This window comes from Podarcis tiliguerta (genome assembly GCF_965153285.1).
Source record: "Podarcis tiliguerta genome assembly, chromosome: 11".
Lineage (NCBI taxonomy): Eukaryota > Metazoa > Chordata > Lepidosauria > Squamata > Lacertidae > Podarcis > Podarcis tiliguerta.
Genome location: NC_139544.1, coordinates 4781933 through 4806834, shown reverse-complemented (window position 1 = coordinate 4806834; position 24902 = coordinate 4781933). Strand labels below are relative to the sequence as shown.

Genomic DNA, 24902 nt, shown 5'->3' with positions numbered 1-24902 from the left:
ACAGAACCAAAGGAAAGAGGATTGCATTCTTCTCAATACAAAATTATATCAGAGTTGCTGAGGAGAGAAGGGGGAGGATTGTTCTTTGGATGTGGAACATTACCTGCTTCCACACCTAATCGACAAAAAGAAATAAATAGAAAGGAAGGGTGGATTTACACCACAAACCTCTTTCCATTTTATACAACTGGTTTTACTGTTGTGTCTTCCCGCAAATGATGACAAATGTACAGAATTGTTAATTTGGTGAGAATGCTGAGAATTTTCTAACAGACACTTCTAACTCCCTTTTACAAAACTGCAATTCCTAATTTTCCCCAGGGAATGACTACTGAATCCTGCAATGCTCATGAAGTTGGCAAAAACTGCATTTCATATCTCTCTTCTGTTCATAAATGGGAAAAGAGACACACATGGGTGAGAAGTTCTTTCTGACACACACACACTATTCATGGTGTAGGCTTAAAAAGCTTTTATGCCTGTCGGTTGGGCTCATTTTTGTCACACACAGAGGGAGGGAAATTAGAAAAACCACATCTTACAAGTTACTTATGTTTAATGCTTAAAAGTTTGAATGCACAAACGATAATCTACCATTATAGAAGTACTTGTGGTCAATACAATGCATTAGAACTATGTACAATGACACAGTTTAGTATCAAAATCTTTCTACACTGTAGAGTATTACGAAACTGTTAATGACATCAAACACTGAGCACTTAACACAATTATTATCTTTTTTTTGCTACCACATTTGGAACTTCAATGAACAGTCCATTTCAACTTGCAGCATTAACCCATTTCTAGTATGAAATTAAGTAAATTTCTACTTACACAATAAAGATTTATCTACACAGTTCTTTTGATTTTGATCCATAGCAGCAAAGGCACTGTACATCAGCAGATCCACAGACTTAAAAGATTTTTTTTTTAAGCATTCAAAAAAAAAAAAAAGTCACAGGTCATAGTTTAACAGCAACAACAACAACATAAAAAGATAACACAATGTTTCTGGCACAATGGCTCAGCCTGCGTCCATTTCAGGGACGTTCAACTAAGACTTGGGTAAAACTGGCGGTAAATAACGCAAGTCCTTCTCCCGAGTGAAAATCCATTCTGTTCTGCACTTCAGAATGAGTGCTCTTCTAAATCCTACCTCTGAGGTCCTCGCTTTTATAGTTTGTACACTTGTAGAATCCTTTCCCTTCTCAGTGCCATTTCCAATGAATATATCAAATATTTTTCTGTAATCTTTGTAACTGCAGAATTGCCCAAAGACTCACATCTCCCCTTTCAAAGAAATGTGGCAAAAATGTCCAGAAGGGATGAAGGTCATTCTTGGAGACACATTATTGTACTTCTCTCTGAAACATACAAAAGAGAAGTGATATTCATCATTTTGGGCAACACACTGCACTTGTTTCAAAAGAACAACATACACAGCACTGTTTACAAAACACTGTAAAATGGCAGATTTAATATAGTAATTCTATTTTGGGCGTATTTTTTGGATACCCTCGTCATATGTCACTTGAACTTGCCGTTGATAAATCAGAGTTACTGAATGAGCCCCAAAATACAGTAGGTGCAGCAGGCAAGACCCCACTGTGTGTAGCCTACTGAGATTAAACCAACACCCATTTGAGATCAGAAGTGGCAATAACCCAGTTTTGATATAGAACTACCAATTTTTCCCCCTTTCAAATTTCCAGGCAGCATGTTTGTCCGTATAAAATTTCAAGACAGCCAGAAAAACTTATGCTTGACTATGTTTGGATTGGCCTGGGTGCAGAGAAGCATCTAGTCTATGCTTAGTGGGGAGGCGCCTTGATCATTTTGTGTCTGGCTCTGACTTGCCTCTGGACCTGCTATGCCCCCACACAGGCGCAAGGTTTGCATAAGGCCTATGCATATAAAATCAAAGGAGCACAGCACCAACATATAGGGAAATAAGCCCGGATCATGCACCATGCTTTGAAGTTGGCTTTCTTCCCTAATCCATAGTCAACATTGATCAGTTTATCTGGATTTGGACTGGGAGGGACAACTGCAATTTGTTAAAAACATAAGTGGAAGTTTCCACCAGAGGTGGAGAGTGAGGGAGAACAAGCAAGCCCTCAGGGCTGCAATGATAAATCCTAGTTTAGTTATAGTGCAAATTGGACCATTGTCTGTTTTAACATCAAATATCAAGGCCATCCATGGCTGTCTGGCAAGACGAAAGGCGAGGCAAGTCAGGCGAGATCTTCTGCAGTCCCTGTTTTCCTAGACTTTCATCTGAACAAGTTTATCACCTCTTATAATAAATTATGCGTTATTTATTAAACAATAGAATTTAATGAAGCACTCATTTGAGATCAGAATTGGTGCAGATGTGTACACTAGTTAATAAATGGTAAATTCCCATTCTTTCCCAAATAGCCTCACCCCACACAAACAATACAAACATTGAGAATGCAACATACCTTTAAATCCAAGGCAGAAGCAGACTACTTTATTTAGTCAGTTCCTTGTTAAAAAGATTTTCTTTAAACAAAATAAATACATTACAGCTATGATACATAATTGAAAGAGTCAGTTCCCTGTTAGGTATGCTTATTCCATCTTCTTCCAAGTAGATAGCTGGAGATTTGGTATTACAAGTCCTTAATGGGTGCCTGATATTAAATAGCAAGTCTGGTGGGAAAAGTCCACAATTGTGATGAACAGTTTCTGTCCTCACTTTGGGAAGGAGAGAGAGAAAGAGAGAGAGAGAAGAAAAATATACAGCAAAGTGCTACAAGGAGGAGTACAGTTCTCATTCAGATTTGTCTCTAATAAATAACTTCATAGACTGTAGCCTTCTTGTCCCCAGAACCGGTAACAATGTATTTGTCATCCACAGAGATATCACAGCTAAGCACAGAAGATGACTCTTTGGACTGAAAAAAGAAAAGAGAGAGAAAGAGAGTTAACCATCCTTTGCACAAAAAATTGCAATATTAAACTCTTCCCTTCAAACAAGACTTTTTCAGAATGGTCTAGCCATTTTTGCTTCCTTCCTAAAGTCATTTTGTTTCTGAATCCTTAAACTTAAGGTCAGTAAACTCTGCAGACCTGAGACATTGATCATGTTATTGTTTACATGAACTGTCCTCTAGAGATTAAAACCAAGATATGTTAAGAACCTACTTTGTTACACAGCACCCAATTAATTCATTCAGTAGTTAATGGGGAAACAGAAACAGCTAATGTGTTGTCATCAAGTTAACCAACAGGCTAAAAATTAGCCCCAAAGCAGGCAATTTGGGAAGGAACGAGCAGAACTTCATGAATTGTATTTAACATATACCCCCACAGCACAAAAATTAGCCATAGACTTGAACAATGTGCAAGCTTGTCTTAAATGTATTCCGGACAATCATGTTACCCAATCACTATTTTTCTGACTGGTTGTGAAAAATAGCATTTGTGGCAAATGAAGGCATGCTGTGCCAAAATGGCAAAGAAAGGAAAACTGTGTATCTAAGGAGAACACTGAAAGAAACATTGAGAACTGCCAAAGTCTGCAGCAGAAAGAAAGAATAAGGTGGGGTTATGGAAAAAGGGTGAATGAATGAATGAATGAATGAATGAATGAATGAATGAATAAGTTTATTACGGTCATAGACCAGAAGAAAAGAAAAAAACATAAAAACAACAGTAGTTTACGAGGGAATGATGGTGTCAATTAAAAGTTGTAAAATTATACATAAAAACAATACACATATGCACACACACCCACACACACGCACATATATACTCATATATGCGCTACAATATATGTGTAGACTTTAAAAAAGGGGGGGGGCTTGTCCAAGGGTCAGATCTTTTACTTTTTTACAACTAATGCCCTCCGCTTGATCGCGGCCGCAGAAAACTTGGCCACTTTCAGTGTTACTTCTGGGTTTTTATCTCCTAGTAGGATTTTCAGCCGCTGAGATTCAGATCGACCTGGGAATTTCTGAACGATAGGGGAGATAAACAGTGACCTGATATCCCCGTAGAGGTCGCAGTGTAACAACACATGTGAAGCCGTTTCCGCCTCCTTCAGACCACATGGGCAAACTCGTTCGGCATAGGGTGTGCCCTCGTATCTGCCCTTTAGTAAGGCAGATGGCAGTACATCAAATCTGGTAAGGGTAAACGCCCGCCTATATTTTGCGATTTGTAGATCCAGCAGATATGGGGTTAGATTAAACCCTTTTCCATAATCTTGGATAGCTGGATATTTATCTATCTTGCTCATATGGTCCTGAAGCTCTATATCTCCTATTCGCTGGCTCACCATCATTTTAGCCTTTTCAAAACCTGCGGCTATAAGTTCCTGTGGGGAAAGCCCCAGGCCCTTCAATTTTTCATAAAGCGACAATCTCCATTTAGACTGGAACGGGTCTAGTAAAGTCAATGGAGCCACTCCCACTGGGAAAAATATGAGTTTTAGCCAGAAGTGAATCTTCAGGATCCATATCCTGGCATTAATAGGGAGTTGACCTACCTCCAGCCTAATGGCAGTGTTGGAGACACAGGTAGGTAACCCTAGTAGGGAGCGGTAAAATTTAGTTTGTACAGATTCCAGGGACTTGAGTTTTTGGCAATTAAATATCTGGGTGCCATACATCAGTTGTGGAAGTATTTTTGCAACAAAGACCTGGGAGGCGGCAGGAACATATTGACCTCCTTTTCTGTAAAAGAATCTTATGATAGCTCTAAAAGATCTTTGCGCATTTACAATGGAATTCTTAATCTGATGGCACCAAGATCCCTTCTCATCAAAAATTATTCCAAGATATCTAAAAGATGTTACTTGCTCAATAGGTTGGTTATTAATTTTCCATTTATGTCGGAGTTTTCTCTTGGGGAACACCATAATTTTTGATTTAGTGTAATTTATTATTAGGTGTTCAGCTTCGCAGTACTCTGTAAGAGCTCGTAAAAGTTTTCTTAGACCCACACAAGAGAAGGAAATAAGTGCCGCATCATCTGCGTACAAAAGGACTGGGATTGGTATATTGTTTAGGTTTGGGGAATGAGTACTTGCTTCCTCCATCTTTCCGACTAAGGAGTTTATATAGAAGTTGAATAGAATAGGGGCAAGAACACAGCCTTGCTTGACACCATGGAAACTTTGGATTTCCTTTGATAGGTTCCCATAACGGTCGCATCTAACACGGATCCGAGTATTTTCATGTAAAATGTCGCTATACAAAGGGAGGTTGCTGAATTTTCCCTGACAGAAGCTCTGCAAGGTCCTACGACAAACCATTGGTATAAGGCCGCTTCGTATGTGGTTAACATCCCACCTCTATGATTTTTACCTGGAATATGCTGGCTCCATAAGGTGTTCTCCAAGCATTCAGAAGGTTGTCTTTTCCAGTGCTTACAAACCATTTGCCTGAAATCAGATTTTAAAATAATTAGAAGCAGTTTTCCAATTGATTAACCTGCACATCAACAAAATCTATTCTCTTCCCCCCTTCCCACACATTCTTTATCCCTGGTTGAAACAATGATCTGCAGCTGAATGGCTGACCAAAACAAAAGTCAACCATACATGTACAATTAAGTATCTGCCATTTGATTCTCCCTTCTTGGTTTTTACGGGAAGCAGGTTCGGAAGACGGCGCGACTGTATACTGAACTGCTTACCGCAGTGAGCGAACTTCAGGGATAACACACAGCTCTCATGAAGATGAAGTTGATACTTGTCTGGTTTTGTGACATGCAGCACTTCAACATTGCTGTTCTCCATTCCTACTGCCAACCATTCTCCAGTTGGGCAATAACCCAGTGAGAAGATCTGCAATTAAAATAGTACACAGGCTGATGCTTAATGAAAGCTTTACACACCTGTCTCGGTGTCGGAATTTACTGCTGTTGGGAAGATAATTTGGTCTAACACAGTTTTTTTATTTTTCAAAGAGATGCTAATGAAGTGACAGCACTAGTTCAAGAGACAGCAGCTCATATAAACAAAACTCAATTAACTGTGTAACTTACGGCACTGATCAAGAGCTACATCTTAATTCTGAGTTGGGCTGAAATAGTATTTTCATACAAGTTATTTTGGAATAGGACCTATAGATAGCTGATCATCTACAAGAGCCCTACACACACCAGTTAAAGGATGCAAAAGCCAAAGGAAAAGATTCTTCTGTGGCTGTTCTTCAAGCCTGCTTTAAGAAAATTGATTTTTAAAGTATAAAAACATCACTTTTAACACGTCGTGAATTCTTCACCTGTGATGTGAAGTCATGTTGCTGTAGCTGCCTGCCTTCCCTTAGGTCCCAGGATCTCACTGTATTGTCCAAGCCTCCTGTCCAGAGCTTAGTGCCGTCATTTGAAATATCAATACAACTGGCTCCGTCTGTGTGGCCCTGGAATTGCCTGGAAATGTCAAAACAAGGCAAAAGTGCCATCACTTTCAAAAGAAGTATGAATCGAGGCAGGAATTTCACACACACACACAATTTTAATTTTTGGATGTATCCTCAAAACAAATTACATGATCCATGTTTTTGCATCAAGGTAATGCGAGAAAACACCAGATCCACAATTTGTGCTCTTTAGTCAGTAGAGATAGATGTGATCTGCGATATGATGGTGGTTGGTGAGGAACCCATTAAAAGAACTATGCAGTTTCAAGAAAATCCGTTTTAAAAGATCCAACATATCTACACCTTCTCTCTCTCTCTCTGGCAACCCAATCATTGCATTTCCTGTACCCCTTGCCCCCCGGTAGAGTGGCTTCAGCACAGAACATGATTATTAGCTGAGGACAAGCCATGTTTTCCATGCATTATTACCCTTCAGACTTTGCATAGGCTATTGGTTTTTGTTTAGCCTTCTTTTCCACTGGAGGTAACAGCAAACCAATGCATCTCAAAGAATTCCCAGCTTGGAGGTACTTAAACTCTCATCTGTATTTAATTAGGTTTACTGCCTGCCCTGCCCTCAGATCTCAGGAGCAAAATTAATTCATTTTAAAAAATATATCAATTTTTCCACCCAAGCCCCAAAGGACTCATAATGAGCCAATGAAGAAGAAACAAAGGAAAAAGAAAGTATAGGAGTTCACATGACTGGTACTTTCTGACAGCCACTCAAAATCAAGTATACACGTTCACACAATCTAATTTCAGAGACTACAAACATTATTCAGTCATTAATGCATATACATAATTTTGATAGGAAGCTGTTTTAAACAGAATCAGACAATTTACCCATCTAGCTCAGTATGGTCTGACTGGAAGTAGTTTTTCAGGATTTCAAGACAGGTCTCTTCCCCAACCCTGAGCTACAGCCCTTGTTTCCACTAGGCCTGCACAAAAATAACAAATTAGTAGGCCACTTGAGCCATACTTTGTATTTTAATACTAATACTCTTATTCATTCCAGCACCAATCAAAAATCTAATTCTAACCTTTGGACTACACACACACACACACACACACACACACACAAAGACAGTCTGCAATGGCTGCTGCTTCACAGGTAGCAACTGCCTAGAAATGTCTCCTTTGACAGAATGGAGAAACACTGGCAGAATGGGTAGTGGAAGGCTGAAATAATCCAGCATTAAAGGTAATAATTCATGATTCTGGAAGCCTAATGTGCAAACAACTATTGACCTTTCACGTTTATGGCTGCTTCATTTGCTATAGCTCCAACCACATGACACCCCCAGTGCAAACACAGAGTATGGTGAACACATTTAGAGTTGGCTTGACAATCCGGCTTAAGCTGACCTACCTGACCAGAGTCTGATTGTGCAGATCCCAGACTGCAATGTTCCCATCGCTACAGCAGGAGAAGCAGACCTTGGAATCAGGGCTGATTGCCAGAGCATAGCAGGCAGGAGCCGAGGACGTCAACTCTGCTTTTATACGCGGAGTTGGAGCTGCCAGGTCCCAAATGGATAACGTGCTGGCTTCCCCGCCAACAATCAGGGTGCGGCCGTCGGGGAGCAATCTGCAGGAGCGGATGTAGTTATCTCTGTTCTGTAGAGACAGAAGCCATCAAGAGATTACTCATGAGGAAAGGAAAACAGCATTAACACGAGAGCAGGAATCCATAAAAGTATTGTATTCCCTCTTGGTTTTAATGAGCCATTTATACTTATGACAATGATAAAGTGGATTAATGCCAGAAAATTACACGACATTAGGGAAGTACTTAAACTTGATCTACAAAATTCAGCAGTGAGAGATATTTAATCTTAATTAGTATCAAAACGCACATGCAGGCCTGCGCCCAGCCCCAAACAGTTCAGAGCTTGCGAGCCTTTTGAGTTCATATGGAAGCCTACATTATTTTGGAGGAAGTTTGTGTTTCTGTTATTTTAACCCCTTGAAGGAGACCAACGTCACTCTCAGCAGACAGTGACTTTATAAATCTACCACCACTGCCAAGAAATAAGAAAAATAAAATACTGAAAAGTATTTTCGGTATTATAATGTTTCATTACCAATTGATAGTTGGTAGTAATAGTAGCAATACAGGGGAAGAAAGTATCAAGTCAAGAATGGGGAAAAGATAACGAACCAAAAGCTAGAACAACAATGCTTCTCAGAGATTTATTTATCATCATCTTCTTACATTTATATTCTGGCTCTCTTCCATCATGGAACACAGTTCTCCTGAAGGTCTACCATCTAGCTTTAGCAAGTTGATGGCCTCATGTGCCATCAGACCAAGGTTTGTATCTTAACTCTGACTAGCATGGCTAAGGAAGCCTTTACCCCTCAAGCCACAGCATTCCTATCCCCAATATGGGAATAAAGACTTACAGGTTTTTGCAAAGATTGTCAAGATAATCTAGTCCAGCTCACACATCATGCTTAACCAATGTTCACCACTTTACTTTTCCTCCTCAAGCCAGCAGGAGCAACAAGCAAGCATCCCTAACTTGGGTGTTATGTCTCAACCAGGGACTGCATTATTATTTTTTTGGTTCAAATAAACCATGCTTGTAATCCCAGAACAAAAGTTGCTTAACACTGTGGTTTGTTTGGAGCAAACAAACCAAGATCTCAGTTCAGATGCAAGACTGCATTGTGGTTTTTTTGTTCCCACTAGTAAGAGGAAAGGAACAAATTGGAGCCTTCTGTGTGTTCATGGTAAGCTATTAACTATGGTTTATTTCAGCTTATATAAAATCAATTAAAACATACAATCAACTGAAGTTAAGAACATAACAGAAACCCGTCTGATCAGGTAAAAAACCTCTTTCTTCCAGCATCCTGTTCTCACAGCGCCCAAGCAGATGCTCATGGGAAGCGTGCAAAAAGGACATGAGCTCAACACCGCTCTCCTTACTTGTACTCCTGAGCAACTGAGATTCAGAGCATATGCCTTCTAGCACTCAGCTTTATCCTCCATGAATTTGTAAAACAGAACAGAATTATCATGAAATGCTGTTAAGTCCAAATGCTCCTCATTACCAACAACTTTGGTAAAATGCTAGCCTGCCTTTAAGCCAATGAATGACCATTTTTGGACTGTTTAAGTTATGGGTAGGCATATTTTTTTAAAAATATGATTTTAATTCAAGTGTTTATAAAAGCTTCAGGTAGCAAGCATGGTCTTAAATCTGACATTTTTTCTCGTATTTATTTAAGTCTTGTAAGATTATAGGTGTTATTGTGTGTATCATCTAAAAAAACAAAATATGCTTCTTGCTTCACAATTATTGATTCACTCAGACGCAAATTCATGTTAACCTAATAAAATGATGAACTAGGTAAACTACTAACATCATGATTAGCCAGTTTAACTGGATTGCAGCCACAATAAATGTCGCTTTTAACAATAATTTTAAAAATATCTAATGATTATGTTTTTCCTTGGTTAAGCACCCAAAACTGAAAAATTATCCTCTACAGAAAATGCATAGTCTAAATTTAGAGATACACAAACTATGTAGCTTGCACAGAAACCTCTATTAAAAGTTGACAGGTTCCTTTGAAATTCAATTAAATCCCAGAGTTTAAAATATGTGATTGATGAACTAAGCAGTTGGCAAAATTACTGGGTTTTAGGACTACTTAAACTACATGCAGAAACATCAAAGTGGATGACTAATTTACAGATGCCCCAACCACCCAACAATGGTCTCTATGGCTCCACGGCCACCTCACCACCACCAGCAACAACTCTCTAAAGACCTTTTGACTGCCATTACTCACCAGGCAATCTAGCTGAGAGACAGGGCTCTTGTTTCCTGGATGACTGATATCCCAGACCTTGACACATCCTTTCCCACCAGTGTAGACATGCCTTGTGGGGTTGCTGATGGTAACTGCACATACCACTTCCCCGTGGTTCAGGGTGTTAATCTGCCGAGCGTGACGTGGGATTCCTGGCCCAATGAGGGCATCAGGGGGGAAAGGTACAGGCTGCATTTGGCCATCTGCACTTACGTGAAATGAGTATGCCCTAGGGAAAGAAGAAGAGAGGAAAACATGTTTCAATGAGCCACACGTGTGGTATGCACAAGACAAAGGGTTTACATAGATGAAGAACGTCTCTCTTAACTTAGAAAAAAGATCCAGGCTAAGGCACAATTTGTGAAACGTAGCTTAACATAGTTGGGCTTAACTCATTCTAGCCCCTTGCAATATTTTTTCTTGGACACAAATACCAAGGAGTTTATATATATTTTTCTTCAGAAAGAAATGCCAAAATGGCAGACCAATAAATGCTGAGCCAACATGGCAAGCAGTACATCTCACCAGGAACAACATGTTATATGACTGCCAGTTACACCACCTGTGAATAACCTATCAACAACTTCATCTCAAAAGCTCTGCTAGGGAGAGCGCTCCACTGCTCAAAACAGCTTTGTTCTAAGATGCAACGTGTTGGAGCGCTTCTGTCATTGCTCACAACTTCATTGAAGGCTCAGCTGGAGTACATTATATGGAAATATATGGCTAATGGAAGGGATGGGGGAGGCTAGCAGATTCATGGAGGTAGTGCGCAAATGGAAAACTCACACAGGCCACTGAAAATGGATCACAAATCTTTCCTGAAGAAGAAATTCTGCTGCCTTATTTGCTGTAGCTTTATTCTAAGACATACTGGCATGTGAAGAAGCATAAGTCTTTTAAATGTTTTTCTTACATGTAGTATTTATGCCTTAGAAAGTGCAAAAAATAAACCGATTGGGTGTTTTTTTTAAAAAAAAACCAAATAAACATGTGAAAAATGACTACTTATCATCAAGAGCTCTGCCACTTTTTGCTTTTTTGCTTGCAAAAGGGGATTGTAATGCCGTAAATATATGCACAAATGAATGCCCTGGGATCACTGTGCCTATTTTCACTTCATTGAAGAGGAATGTGAGTGAAAACTCAGTATTAATTATATAATTCTTTCATGCCCAGCTCCCAGTGAACCAAGCTTGTTAGAGTAGGTCACCTTTTCTGGTCAGTTCCATCAAGGATGCATTTGTACATTACAATACCATAATTCTTTTTAGTATTTTCAATCAAACAGAACATTTTGCTGTTTCTTTCTCTGCAAAGTGCTGTTTATGGAATCCAGTAAGTCTGCAATTGATTGCAGGGCTTCTTTTGTGCACAAAGGAATTATTTTTAAAACGGAGAGGCAGAACACTGAAGACATGCACACTAGAGAGCCCTTTGCAATTTGCATTTCTGTGCCAAGTTGAGCTACTGTGGTCCAGCACGTCCCATTGCAGAAGGATAACCCCTACCCCATGGCCTCTTTTATCCACAGCATCCGATACCCTTGGCGCATATTCACCTATGGGAAAAACTGCCAAATAGGCTTTTAAGATTAAAAGGAGGATTAACCACCCTCTGCCACGCATCGAATTCAGTATCACAGAGGAAGCAAAAGGAACAAAAGCTTAATAATATGATTGAGTTTGTACGTTTAACACTCACGGTTTTCCTCCTGGGATGCCTGTCAGATTGGGAGGGATGCCTGGGACTCGCATATGATGATGTGGATCAAAACCAACCTGAAGTTTTCCCACAAACAGAACAAAGAAAGTTCAAAGCGTTAATGGGAAATGATAGAATTCTAGCCATTAGTTTTAAATCTCAGGGGCTCACAAACATTTCTTTAAAAGAGTCCTCCCTGAGGTTTAAGAACATAAGAAGAATCCCTGCTGGATTAGGCAGAGGACCCTTATTCCCAAACTCTGTTCCCAGCCATGGCAAGACATCTGTCATTCCCACCAGGTGATATTCAGAGGTATACTGCCTCTAAACATGGAGGCTCAGGCCTCTCCTAGTTTATTTTGCTTCTCTAGGGCAGCCTACCTCCCTTTTTGTGCCTCGGTTGAAAACAAACCCCTTCCACTCAGGAGCACAATGAGCACAATGAGCATGGGGTACAAACCACGAAGAAAGAAACTTACCACTGGAGATCTCCCATATGCTGCGGCAGCGGCGGCGGCAGCTGCTGCTGCACTCATTTGAGGAGAGATGTTATGGAGACCGGCATAGGCAGCACCAGGGCTGGTCAGCTCCCCATTCATCCCAGCGTGGGGCACTATTCCAAACGGGGCAGGGTAAGGACAAGGTACTGCCATGGGCGTTCTTAGGCCTGAAGCTACAAAACAGAAGTTGGGGGAAAACAGGTGACACCACTGTTTAAACAGCTGCCCATCTGCTACTGAGCCTGAAAGTTCTTGTACTGCTTTCCAAAGCCCTGAAGAACTTGGGTCCAAGATACCGGAGGGACTACCTGAACCCTTATATCCCAGCATCTTTGGTCATTCCCAGAGTTGTTGAGGCTGATGGCATCAGAGAACTGTAGAGCTGGAAGGGTTATCTAGCCCAATGACCTGTAATCTTTATGCCCAATGTGGGACTCAAACCCATTAACCTGCGATTAAGAGTCTCATGCTCCACAGACTGAGATACAATGAGAAATCAATACTTTAGTGTCATTGGCCCAGTCCTGTGGAACACTGCTCATAAATTCAGTGGGAGCCTTCTGTGCCCACTATTAAACACCTGCTGAAAACCTTTCCATTGTGCCAAGCCTATGTAGGCAAATGAGAGTACTGTATTTTTTGCTCTGTAAGACTCACTTTTTCCCTCCTAAAAAGTAAGGGGAAATGCGTGTGCATCTTATGGAGTGAATGCAGGCTGCGCAGCTATCCCAGAAGCCAGAACAACAAGAGGGATCGCCGTGCAGCGAAAGCAGCGATCCCTCTTGTTGTTCTGCCTTCTGAAATTCAGAATTATTTTTTTCTTGTTTTCCTTCTCCAAAAACTAGGTGCGTCTTATGGTCTGGTGCATCTTATAGAGCGAAAAATACGTATATCCCACAATGGTCTACTGATGTTTGTATATTATTTCTGCTTGCTTTTAACTTGTTTTTTTTTTTTTAACTTTTATAATGTCATTTCTTGGTTTTATATTGTTGTAAACTGCTGTGATATGTTTTTATGCTACAGTGTTACATAAATGTTTTTATAAACAAACAAACAAACAAACAAATGTCATTTCTGCACAGGTGAATAATCTCAGACATAAAACTGAAGGCAAATTTTGACTGATCACTTGTAAAGGCCAAACTGTTTCATTGTCTTGACCTTTGCTGCTGTACCATAAAATGAGTTGCTTACGATCATCTAGCAAACCCAGGGCAGGTGTGGAATCTGAACCCAGATCTGAGCTCAACCACTTTATGGGCAAGAGAGTGCAAAGTAGAAATGTGATCTTTAAAAAAGGGAGGGCAGCCCCTCCTTCAAATGGCCTACGAACCTAATGGGTCAACTCCTGGTGGCTTCCCAGGCACAGGCCTCAATCCTGGTGTAGAATTACTGCCGGGAGTTGGAGCATCAGTCCGTGGAGTGGGAGTACTCGATTTAGACACAGGGGTGGTGGACTTCTCATTCTAATGTGAAAAGAGACAGGTAGATTATTTACATTTTCAGCAAAAGGCAATCGACAAAAGCGCAATCTAGAACGGGTTGACTTGTGTGGTTTCTCTTTCAGTTTTTATCTGCTCTTACTGGCATCTAAGGGTGCAATCATCCAGCTACAGCTTGTGCAAAAACAACAGCAAATGCAACTTGCAGAAGTTCATTTCAGTGGGATCTACATAGGCAGACTTCCCAGCAGTCTGTATTACAAAAAATCAAGTACTTGCTTGCTGTAATTAGCATTAAAAGCCAGTCTCGTTTGGATCATTAAGGTGTTTCCAGGAAAGGTAAAGGGCAGACATTAAGTGGTGTTATTTTTAGGCCCTCCTACTTATATAATCATTTATTTAGTTACAGTACATATCGCTTTGGAAGCACTAAGTCATCCCCCCACAGACAGGAATATGAAGCTGAGGAAACGTAACTTCTAAGATAGGTGCCCAGTGATGGGATGGGAAAGGATTTTAACTCAGCTATTATATTTCCAGTCTTCACATTTATAGGATGGATCAGGCAATGGCATGTTCCTTCTCTGTCCCAAAATGTGCATAACTGAATGAAGGGATTTGACATTTAATGGATCCCACTGCCAAAACTCATTCAACAAAGTGTAAAAACTCCTATTATCAAATTACAATACCATCATGCTTTAAAATACTTTAAAGTAGGGGTTGCCAATGGGGTGCCTGCACATTCAGGTATGCCCATAGGAGCCCTCCTTGGTGCCCATGGGGTCCTGTGGGTCACCCCGATGAAAGTAGGTTTGAAAGTAGCATTATATTGTAATCAACAGACTTGGCTGCAGTGTGTCTGGTGCCCAAGACAGTCCCTCTGCTTTGCCAATGTGCCAACGAACCCAAAAGGGATGGCGACCAAACTGCAAAACCTAGTTCAGTCTGTCTGAATTATTTATTCAAGAAATTTCTATCTTGCTTTTTGCCACATGTCTTAAAACAGCTTACAGAAAATAAAAATATGAAGTACAAAATTTATGACATTGGCTAAAACATCAGAGAGTAAAACATCAGAACAGCATTTCTGCAGCACTCAGACAAAAGAAGTCAAGGAGTACGGGTGGAGGAGTCTGAATCTGGTTGTCTGAATCTACCTTTCTGCAAGGCACCAGTGACATATGCAATGTTCAATGGTTATTCAGCCCAGAACTTAATGTAATATATGGTAATATCTCATGGAGGAGGTGAGGATGAGACGTGGTGCTTGCCTAAGTCATTCCTCCCCTACCTTTGCACTGTAACATAGGAACAGGGGTGCAAAAATGCATATACCCTGTTTCAGGTCACTAGTCACATGCCAACTCCTTATTCTGCCTGGGATTTTGCACAACCAATTTTGCACTAAGGGCTACTTCTAAATTTGCCTCCAATTCTCTGCACCTTCTAGACAATAGTGTGAGAAGAGCAAGAACAGTCTTTCTGAGAAAAATGTGGGTAAGGCATGGCATTTTCTACTCTCTCTTACACACAGCGCACATATGTGCATACATATGTACGAACACAGAAACACATTATTCTGGCTTTGCAAGCAGCCCTTTTCTGAATTATGACTTGTTATGCAAGTCAAGAAAGGCTCTTGTAAATGACAGATTACTTTTTAGATAGAAAATGATTGTAGTTGAACATAGCCCAGTAATACAAATAAAGCCAAGAAGCAAATCACATCCAAGTAGAAAGCTGAATTTACTGTAAACTGCCATAGAAAAAAATATTCAAAGAACCCCTGTGTGCTCTTATTTATCCACAGAATGGCAAGCTTCCTGGCATGAAAAAAATATATCACAATAAAGGCATATACATCATTTTCAGACACTGCTAGCAGAACAAACCCTCTCTATCACCTAAAAAGAGCCTGGGTTTCAATGTGCTTTTTCTTTTTTTAAAGTAGAAATGCACTGAAGGCAGTTTTGTATCAAGATGTGCAACTGGGGCACATCTCATTATTTCCCCCTCTCTATTTAGGCACCCAGCAGTGCACACAGGGATACGAGCATGGGCATAGATTGTATAGTCACTTACAAGGCTAAGTTCTTTGGATTTGGAGGAAGGAGTGCTGCTGGAAGATGCTATTGAGGCTGGGCTAATTGGTGCATCTTTCTTGAGTAGACGGGTCTTGTCCAAGCCATTTTCCCTTGGAGAATGTGCTGGGCTTCCTCGTGGTGATGAAGGATCCTGAAAACAAACTGTAATTAAAATCAGGGCATCCTATTTGCTGTAGGCTGGATGAGCGACATATGTCTCCTTTGACTATTGCCTTTGGCAGAAATGGCCAAAGAAACATACTTCCAGCCCAGAGGACATGACAGTGATGATGCTTTCCCATTGGGTCTGATGAAGAGAAGAAATTTGTCCTTTCCTTCTCAAAACAGAAACAGAGCAAAACAAAAACAAATTCCTAAGTATTCAAGAAGCAAGCCCAATAAATGATGGTAGCAAAAGTGATACTGCACATACCTCATTGGAAACATCAACCACTAAGTTGTCGTCACTCTTTTCACCATCACTGTCCTGCAGTGAAGAAGAATGAGTAAGTATTCTATAGGTCTGTAACTTCTTGCACAACCAATATATATTTTATTCAAATACGAAGACTGGTAGTGCTGCACAGCCAAAACGATTATGACAACAAAAATGTAAGGGCCAACGATGAACGAATGACATGCTAGGTGGGCCATCACAGAAGTGCCCATGGGTCACAGCAGAAAAAATAGCTCTTGGCCTCTTTTAGAAGGTGACTATTTACTAAAGCTATGCACGTTATGTATTCTTATTTAATTATATATATATATATATATATATATATATATATATATATATCCTGTTTTTTCACCACAGGTCTCAAAGCAGCTTACAACAAAGATACAAAATTTAAAATATTAAACCTCCAAAATTTAAAATCCAAAGAACATAAAATCTCATTATTTTTTAATGTAGAAATCTGAGAAACATTCAGGGTGGAAAAACCTCCTGAGATAAAACAATTTTGACCAGTTGTCCGAAACTCAGTACTTAAATTAGGGGCTCACAATTAGGGGTGTTGTCAGAATTCCATAAAGGCAAGTTTGTAAAAGCACAGCCCCCCCCCCCTTACGAGGAAGTGCCTTTATGGCTCTGCTCATAGTCTACTGCCTATGACACCATCTGCCACCTCTGCAACTGCAACCCATCTGCCTTCCCTGGTTCCTGAAGGGCCCTTACAGATGATCTAGAACAGAAGATGTGGCACAGCTGCCTTCACTGGGAACACATGCCCAAGCATGTCCCAGCACGGTCCTTCACTGAGGAGCTGGAGCCATCTCTGCCCTATTGCCCTTCTCGGGTATGAGAAGGAGTAGATGCAGAAGCCTTGGTGCATTTGGGAATGTTCAGAATACAGACGGTTTCACTCACGTAGCGAGTTGCTATTTCTTTTTCTTCTGTTTTCTGCTTTTTGCTTTCAGAGGAGTAGTCTGTTGAGTTTCTGTGCTTCTCAGAGGCTCTGAAACTGGCTGATGGAGACACAGATGAGCTCTGAAATCAGAGAAAAGAGGAGGAAAGGTGACTGAAAGTGTTTATATCTCATCCTTGAGAAGATCACCAACAACTAATGCTCTATCTCCACAAAAAGGGTCTCATATTTCCTTCCACAACAAACAGGTGCAAGCGGTTCTGCTCCTGGCACAGTATTAGAGCAACACATGAACTACTTGGAAATCATCTAGCCAGCCATGTCAAGCATCAGGCTGTGTGGAACTTAGTCACAAGCAGATCTCTGCCTATCTTCCACTGTAAGCAGAGGGATGGAGGGCTCACTTGCAAAACAACCCCATATCTACTTCATGAGACAGCAGGCTGCAACAGATCTTGTGAACAGGGTCTTGTGAATGGGGAACAGCGTCAGGCGACCTTTCCAAACACCAGGTCTCTTCCTGAGGACCTAATCTTTGATAAGCACTTTACTATCCTGATGGAGGGAAGCAGAAAAAAGGGGTGATTACTCTCAAGTGGGTAAGTTTGTGGGTGGCTGCACCAGTGTGCCACTTGAAAGAGCAGGCTGGGGGGTTTAGCACTGCATGAGGAGGTCTTCTTGCTAGTACGTCTGCTGTCATTTCACATTGAAAACACGGGGGAATAAGCCTTCTTGCCATCTCAATGGTGCAGCTCATTAGTACCTCATAATGAAAGGTAGAAGTGGAGTCCTAAGAAAGGGAACACGGCCTGTAATCCCAGTGGTTGTGTGACTTCAAGCAAGCAAGCAGCCCTCTAGTAAGAATTTTATTTTGTTAAGTCACACAAAATCCAGATCAGACAAAAAATAGTGGCGAGGGGACATGACTCTGAACTATTTTACTTAAAAAGAAAACTACACCTTCAGCGTTAATGCTTCTTTTAATGTGTAAGAATGCTGGGTGTTCTTTCCTATGACACTTTAATCTCAAATGATCATCTTGGTACCCTGATGCTTAACACACGTGCAGAAAGCCCCACAGAAATCACTACAACTTGTTTAGCAGTTAAAAACAGACAGGATTTTATACATGTTTTATACATGTTTTACCTAAACAGCCTCAGGGAGTTGTTCATTTATATGTTTACACACCAAGTGCTTGATTTTATTTCCCAGAGTCAAGAAAAATATCATGTGTGAACACCTATTGCATATTAAAAACAGAAGGCTAATGTTGCACTGTTTTGCCCAAGGAAAACATAAGCTGTATACAGAAGCTGTGGTTCTGTTCACAAGCCTTATATAGTCATTTGTGTGTTACTGCTATGCTTCAGGAGCAGTTTCTTAACTGCCCGGCCCCATGCTGCACCAGCAATGTATGCAAATAGAAAATACGTGGGTAGGGGCAGGGAAAGTAACCACACCAGAAAGAAACACACAAATCTGGTCTAATCTTGCAAATCAGAATCTATGCATCCCATTCTCACACTAGGTTTCTTTGCTCCACCAAAAATGCCCCCAGTTACCTTATGATGCAATACACAGGGACCTAGTTAAGGATCTAATGATAGATTCATGGTGTGTTGGGAAGTGGGCTGGGATCAGTATAAAGCAGTTGTTGACTACCTCTCATCTCTAAGTAGCAATATTTAGGGTTCGGGGGCAGATCCTTTCCCCTTTGTCCTAATACTACTAGAAACCTAGAGCTTTCCCCTGCAGCTTTATGCAAATACCCTTATGCATGTCTTAAAAATACCCCTGCTCCATTTATTTTCATTCCACAAATGGAGAGAAGGCAGATTATAATTTGAATTCAATTTACTATGACTCATCTCTCTCTCTCTCTCTCTCTCTCTCTCTCTCTCTCTCTCTCTCTCTCTCTAAGTAATTGGCTGCAATAAGGAGAAAACTAATTGCTGAATGACAATTAGAATGATGGCTAAAGAGGGAGGAGTAAACCATGGTACTGATTTAAACGAAAGTATTTATTTTCATAAATTTGAAACCACATGGTTTCAATTTTTCTCAATCTATTTAGCCTCAGTGCTACAAATACCCTTTTAATCTTTGATTCTGGTGCTTAATAACGTTATAATTTAGAGCACCCTAGAAGCATGATAAAGCAGCTAAATTATGGCTAGCTCTTTAAAGAGTGATCCACACACTGGGACAATGTATACTGCCCAGCATCTGTCTATACATGACCTAAAAAATGGTCCATACACACACTTGCAAATATTGTTCTATATGACCCCATTTTATGGAAGTCCAAACCTAATCCCAATTTTAGAGTGTAACCTAAATACAGGGATTTAGAGAAAGTGAACCCACCACAAGCCTACAGCATAAACTACTTTAGGAGTCACTCTGTCTCCCCAGGAAAGTGCTAGTCTTGGATGAAATTGGCGGTTGGAGATCTCTTAATCATTGGCACCGACACAAAACCAGTGGCAGGTGGCATGGTGGGACACTGTCACTCACTTGGTGTCCGGTTGGTCACGTTGCTGTTGCTTATCAGGAGGTAGAGAATGAGGGAGGAATGAGGCTGCTGTGGTGCAAACACATCTGTAAAGCCAATCCAGTGCTTCATGTCAACCTCCGCACTACCTTGCCTGCATCCCAGTAAACAGAAGCAATGTGACTGACCAGAAGTAACATGGGTGGTGATGATCCACCACATCTATTACTGCAAAAGACTAATTCTCAGTAGGGGTGAGGGTAACTACAGTGTTATCAAACTGATTTTTTTACACACACACACGGTTGATTCACATAAACAAGTATTATTCAATGCAGTTGGGTACAGAAGTGTAAGGAGAAACTTTAATGTGACCAAGTGGATTAAGTAGAAAGGGTTTGATTAAGGGAAAATACTAAATCTGATAATAAATACTTGTCAGTGGACAATAGAAATTTTGCCTTAGAACTATACAGAATGTTGCTTGCTTCCAATTTCAAGGAGAAAGGTTTTTTGTTTTGTTTTTTTTAAAAAAGACAAGCTTGGGACAAGACCTTGAAATGTCACTACCATTTGACATCTGGCTGTACACACGAACAGTTGTGCATATTTTTTGGTTGTGCCCTAGTTGATGTTTTTAAAAGGTGTGGCTGGTGTTGGGAAGGCAGTTCATTGGCACGCCTTTCAAAAGAAATGGAGTGGGGGGGCAGTGCAATGGAGCTGCCCTCCCAAACTGGACTCACTGCCCTAAACAAGATGGTAGAAGGGTGAGGCAGAGCAGTAGTGAGGTTGGGGCCGCTTGGAAAATTTAAGCATCAGAAGATGAAAATGTAAATCTAATACTCAAGGTATCCCCTCCCCCCCCCCCCATTTATGGTGGAAATGCAAGAAAGCAGAGAAACTCCCAACACAAATTAAAAGTAAATAGAAGCAAAACAAATTTATAAAAACAGATAAATCTGTATTAATATTTGGAATACTAGACCATGTTATTTAAAACCTAAGATATTTGAAATATTGTAAAATATATACCGACTAAATATGTGATTGTACTTATTATGACTTTGCACTTATGGAATCCAGAGTAGTTATTAAGAAAAAAAGATGTTTAACTTTGTTATTTGTAATTATAATTTAAGGAAAATCAAATAAAATTTGAAATTAAATATAAATATCAAATCAGGAGGATCTTTAGAACAAAATATGGACACTGGAAACTAGATCAGTCTCTACATACTGATTTAGAGGTTTTTCTCATTGATTTATTTGACATGACTAAGACCTCTTTAACACATAACCTCATAGCGCAGCTCCCCACCTCACCCCTCTGTGGATATGCTGCTATGCCTGCCTGCATCCATATAACATGGTATCTCAACCACATGCTTTGAATATCATTCAGGTGACACATGGCCCCCAGGCCTCAGTTGGGTGGTATGCCAAGCACACTCTTAGGAGAATCATATGGATGGAAGCTTTTACACACAGCCCCCAGCTGGAATGGAAGTGGTGCAGAGGTGAAGTGGGGGGTGTGCTGGAAAAAACAGTAGCAACCAGATGAACACACTGCAGGGAGTTGGCACCATGTCCCTTAATGCAATTGTGGGGTGTCAGTCACTGTTGGAAGCAGAGGCCACCTATGGCTTGCCTATCCTAAAATTTACTGATCACAAAGGGTGAAACCCTTCTGGAAAGCCATAAATATCTCACCAGCAAGAGGGCAAACATCAGCATGCTGCCTGCCTGCAGTAATTAGTACTTCAAATTACTGCAAACCAAGAATTATTATTACCCTTCCACCCCCCAATGTCCGCTGAATATTACTTACATTAGCATATGTGGGTCAAAGTGCAACAAGGGAGGAGAAGGCAATACAGTGGTACCTCGGGTTACATACGCTTCAGGTTACAGACTCCGTTAACCCAGAAATATTGCTTCAGATTAAGAACTTTGCTTCAGGATGAGAACAGAAATTGTGCTCCGGTGGCACAGCAGCAGCAGGAAGCCCCATTAGCTAAAGTGGTGCTTCAGGTTAAAAACAGTTTCAGGTTAAGTACGGACCCCTGGAACAAATTAAGTACTTAACCCGAGGTACCACTGTACAGCAAAATAAAGCTCCAGTTAAAGCAAGCTTTCCATACTGTTCAACCATTTGGCAAAGCGTCTTAGACAGTTAACCTCAGTCAGACCAAGTTGGGGGGGGGGGAGGAATTCAGGAAAATTAGAGCTGGAAATAATGACTAAGGACAACTGAGAACCCTCCCACACGATAAGGCTGAGGACTCAAAATGTGATCATCCCCTTGTGAAACTTTACAACACCGGGACAATGATGTATTTTGCGTGCAATAATTAAAACATCAGTTCCCAACAAAGTGGGGATTATGAGATAATTGACCATCCCAGGGTATTAAACAAACCATAGTAAAAGCTAAGAATGCTCATCGCGATGGTCAATTATAATATAATTATCTGAATGACATTATTGGTGTTATAAAGTCTGCTCAAAGTACAAATGCAACAATAAAAAATTGATAAAGTATGCATGGCAGGAAAATGACCTCAGAAGAAAAGGCAACTTGGCTGAATTTGCACTTGTGCTGAGTCTACTATGCTGCCTCTCATTTCCACTCTGAAGATATTCTAGGAACTGCTGCCGCACAAGAGGATTCTGGGCCATTTGGGTATAATCATTCAGCATATGCAAAGCCACATGCTTAAGAGCCTAAATAGCAACAAAGAAAGAGTGCGAACTCATAACATATACAGTAAAGGAGTTCAAACTGAATGTCCCTTTTATGCTTGCAGTGTGTCATCCTAGAATCAGAGTTGGAAGGGATCCTGAAGGTTCTGTAGTCCAACCCCCCAAGCACTGCAGGACTCTCCGCTGGATCATCCAGGACAGATCGCCATCCAACCTCTGCTTAAAAACCTCCAAGGAAGGAGACAGTCAAACAGCTCATTGTCAGAAAGTTCTTCCTGGTGTTTAGTCGAAATCTCCTTTCTTGTAACTTGAATTGGTTTGGGTCCTAGTCTCCAGAGCACAATCTTCCACAAGACTTCCAGAACAAGCCTAGACCTGCTTACTCAGAAGTAAATCTCACTTTCTCCAATGGAACAGACCTCTTAGTGTGCTTAAGAGTGCAGCTTTTGGGTTCTCTCCAGAGAAAGTAGACACATTTAAGCCTCAATTAATTCAATCAGACTTGTATGAAAGTTCTATGCATGTTTACTTTGAAGTAACTCATACTACATTCAATTGTGCTTAATCTCAGGAAAGTGTTGCAGGACTGCAGCTTAACGTATTACTTGTGTAGAAATCTCATTGATTTCAATGAGGCTTTAAGACTGCCCATTTCTGGATTGCAGCCTTAAGAGTTGTGCATTTTACAAAATTCAGTACAAATCACTTTGTCTCACATTGGCTCTTTAAGATAATTGGTTTGATATTAGTAATGCAAGGGTTCAATCATTACTTTTAATGAAAATTATGATTTAAACAGGCAGTGTTTGATGTTTATATGCCATTTTACCCGCTAATTAATTTCACTAATTGCTGATTAAATGAAGTTAATTAACAGAAAACAGTGTCCTATATAATATAGCAGAATACAAATGTTTAGTTCTGGTAGTTAACAATAGAAGTAAAATAATTTTGCAAAAAATATATAAAGTTCCTTTTTCTTTTGATCGGAAGTCTACATAAAGCAAATCACTGACAAAATGGCAATATTACACAATGGGAGGGGAATTCCAAGGATCCATGGTATTTCTGCTATATCAAGAAAGGATGCTCTGTGCCTAGATTAGCCCATATAATCTGGATGATTAATTGCTGGATTAAATGTACACCCTGCACCCTCATCCACTGGGATCCCCATGCCTGTCCCTGTTCTGTGGAACAGCCTCCTTGATGAGGCACAACAGGAACCCACCAACTCTACTTCGAGCTCTTGCCGTCGGGACGGAGATACAGGACGATGAAGACAAGAACGAGCCGTCTTAAGAACAGCTTCTTCTCCAGAGCGATCTCGGCCATGAATGGGAAGCCCGGACTTTGAAAGTCATCAAATCTCCTTTGCTGTATTTTACTATATTTTTTAATTAGTGTTTTTAAGGAGCAGCCAAGTAATTTTGTTGTCCCCGAAGGGGGCAATGACAATAAAGATATTATTATTATTATTATTATTAATTAGTAACTGAATAGTTAAAACATAGAGGGTGGAAGCATGGAGGGTGGAAGCTGTGTTGAACGTTCCATCTGCACAAGCATATCAACTTGCCAGATGGCTCAGTTCCTCCCTTGCACCTGCCTGCCGTTCTGGGGGTTCACACGGCCCCTTGAGAGCCAATTGTGGAAGTACACTGCACAAGCAGAAGCCCTCACACAGGTCTTCTAACAATGGGGTTTTTTTAGGCCCGAGGAAAAGAGAGAAAAGGGGTGGGAGGAATCAGTAGAAGCAGAATGCAGCTTAGGAGACATTAAACATGGGAGGGAGCCTGTGGCCCTCCAGATTTGTCCGGACTCAGGTTCCAGCTCCATCAGCTGCAGCCAGCATGACTGATAGTCAGGGGTGATGGGAGTTGGAGTCCAACACCATCTGAAGAACTGCAGGTTCTGTATTGCTGCCTTAAATTTAATAGAAGTACAGTATATAGTCATTGACTCAGTCACCCTTGGAACAACTTGCCCTCAGAATCACATCAGCAGCTCTCACTTAAAAATCAAAACCCCTGGCTATCGATTTATCGCCAGACATGAGCTACCAGGCTACGCAGGCCATTTTGTTTACCCATAAACAGCAAACTGAACTAATTAGACTATTCTTACCTAAAACAAAGCAGAGTGCTGTGAAAAGGAAAAGCGAAAGCGTAAATGCTTAATCATAGTTGTAAGGCTGGCGATATATAAACATTTAACTAATTTGGAGGGTCTTGCTAAGCTGTCTGCAGGTTCGCTTCAATGTGTGCAGTTAAACACGCACACAAACACACACACACAGCATTTGCACAGACGGATCAGGTTGCACAATGGAAGTCAAAAAATGCCAGCCAATTTTGCAGCATAATTCTGTCA

At 40.7% G+C, this 24902-nt stretch overlaps 1 protein-coding gene across 7 annotated transcripts in view; it reads right to left on the bottom strand.

Moving 5' to 3' along the window:
- Window positions 1–538: 538 nt before the first annotated feature.
- LOC310659704 (transducin-like enhancer protein 4) overlaps window positions 539–24902 on the bottom strand; it is a 127739-nt gene continuing 103375 nt past the window's right edge. For 6 of the 7 annotated variants that reach the window (XR_014502945.1, XR_014502946.1, XR_014502947.1 and 3 more), the window contains 13 exons: window positions 17332–17451; window positions 16396–16449; window positions 15961–16113; window positions 13767–13899; window positions 12410–12603; window positions 11931–12007; window positions 10206–10455; window positions 7771–8018; window positions 6258–6405; window positions 5668–5818; window positions 5337–5413; window positions 2466–2921; window positions 539–1364 (listed from right to left, as the gene is read on the bottom strand). Coding sequence is in view for 1 of the 7 variants with exons in the window: in XM_083403428.1 (XP_083259554.1) it covers window positions 2814–2921; window positions 5337–5413; window positions 5668–5818; window positions 6258–6405; window positions 7771–8018; window positions 10206–10455; window positions 11931–12007; window positions 12410–12603; window positions 13767–13899; window positions 15961–16113; window positions 16396–16449; window positions 17332–17451 (1713 nt within the window). In the remaining 6 variants the exon portion in view is untranslated. Of the gene's footprint in view, window positions 1365–2462; window positions 2922–5336; window positions 5414–5667; window positions 5819–6257; window positions 6406–7770; window positions 8019–10205; window positions 10456–11930; window positions 12008–12409; window positions 12604–13766; window positions 13900–15960; window positions 16114–16395; window positions 16450–17331; window positions 17452–24902 lie in introns of those variants that run through there. The other variant, XM_083403428.1, reaches the window with a different exon arrangement.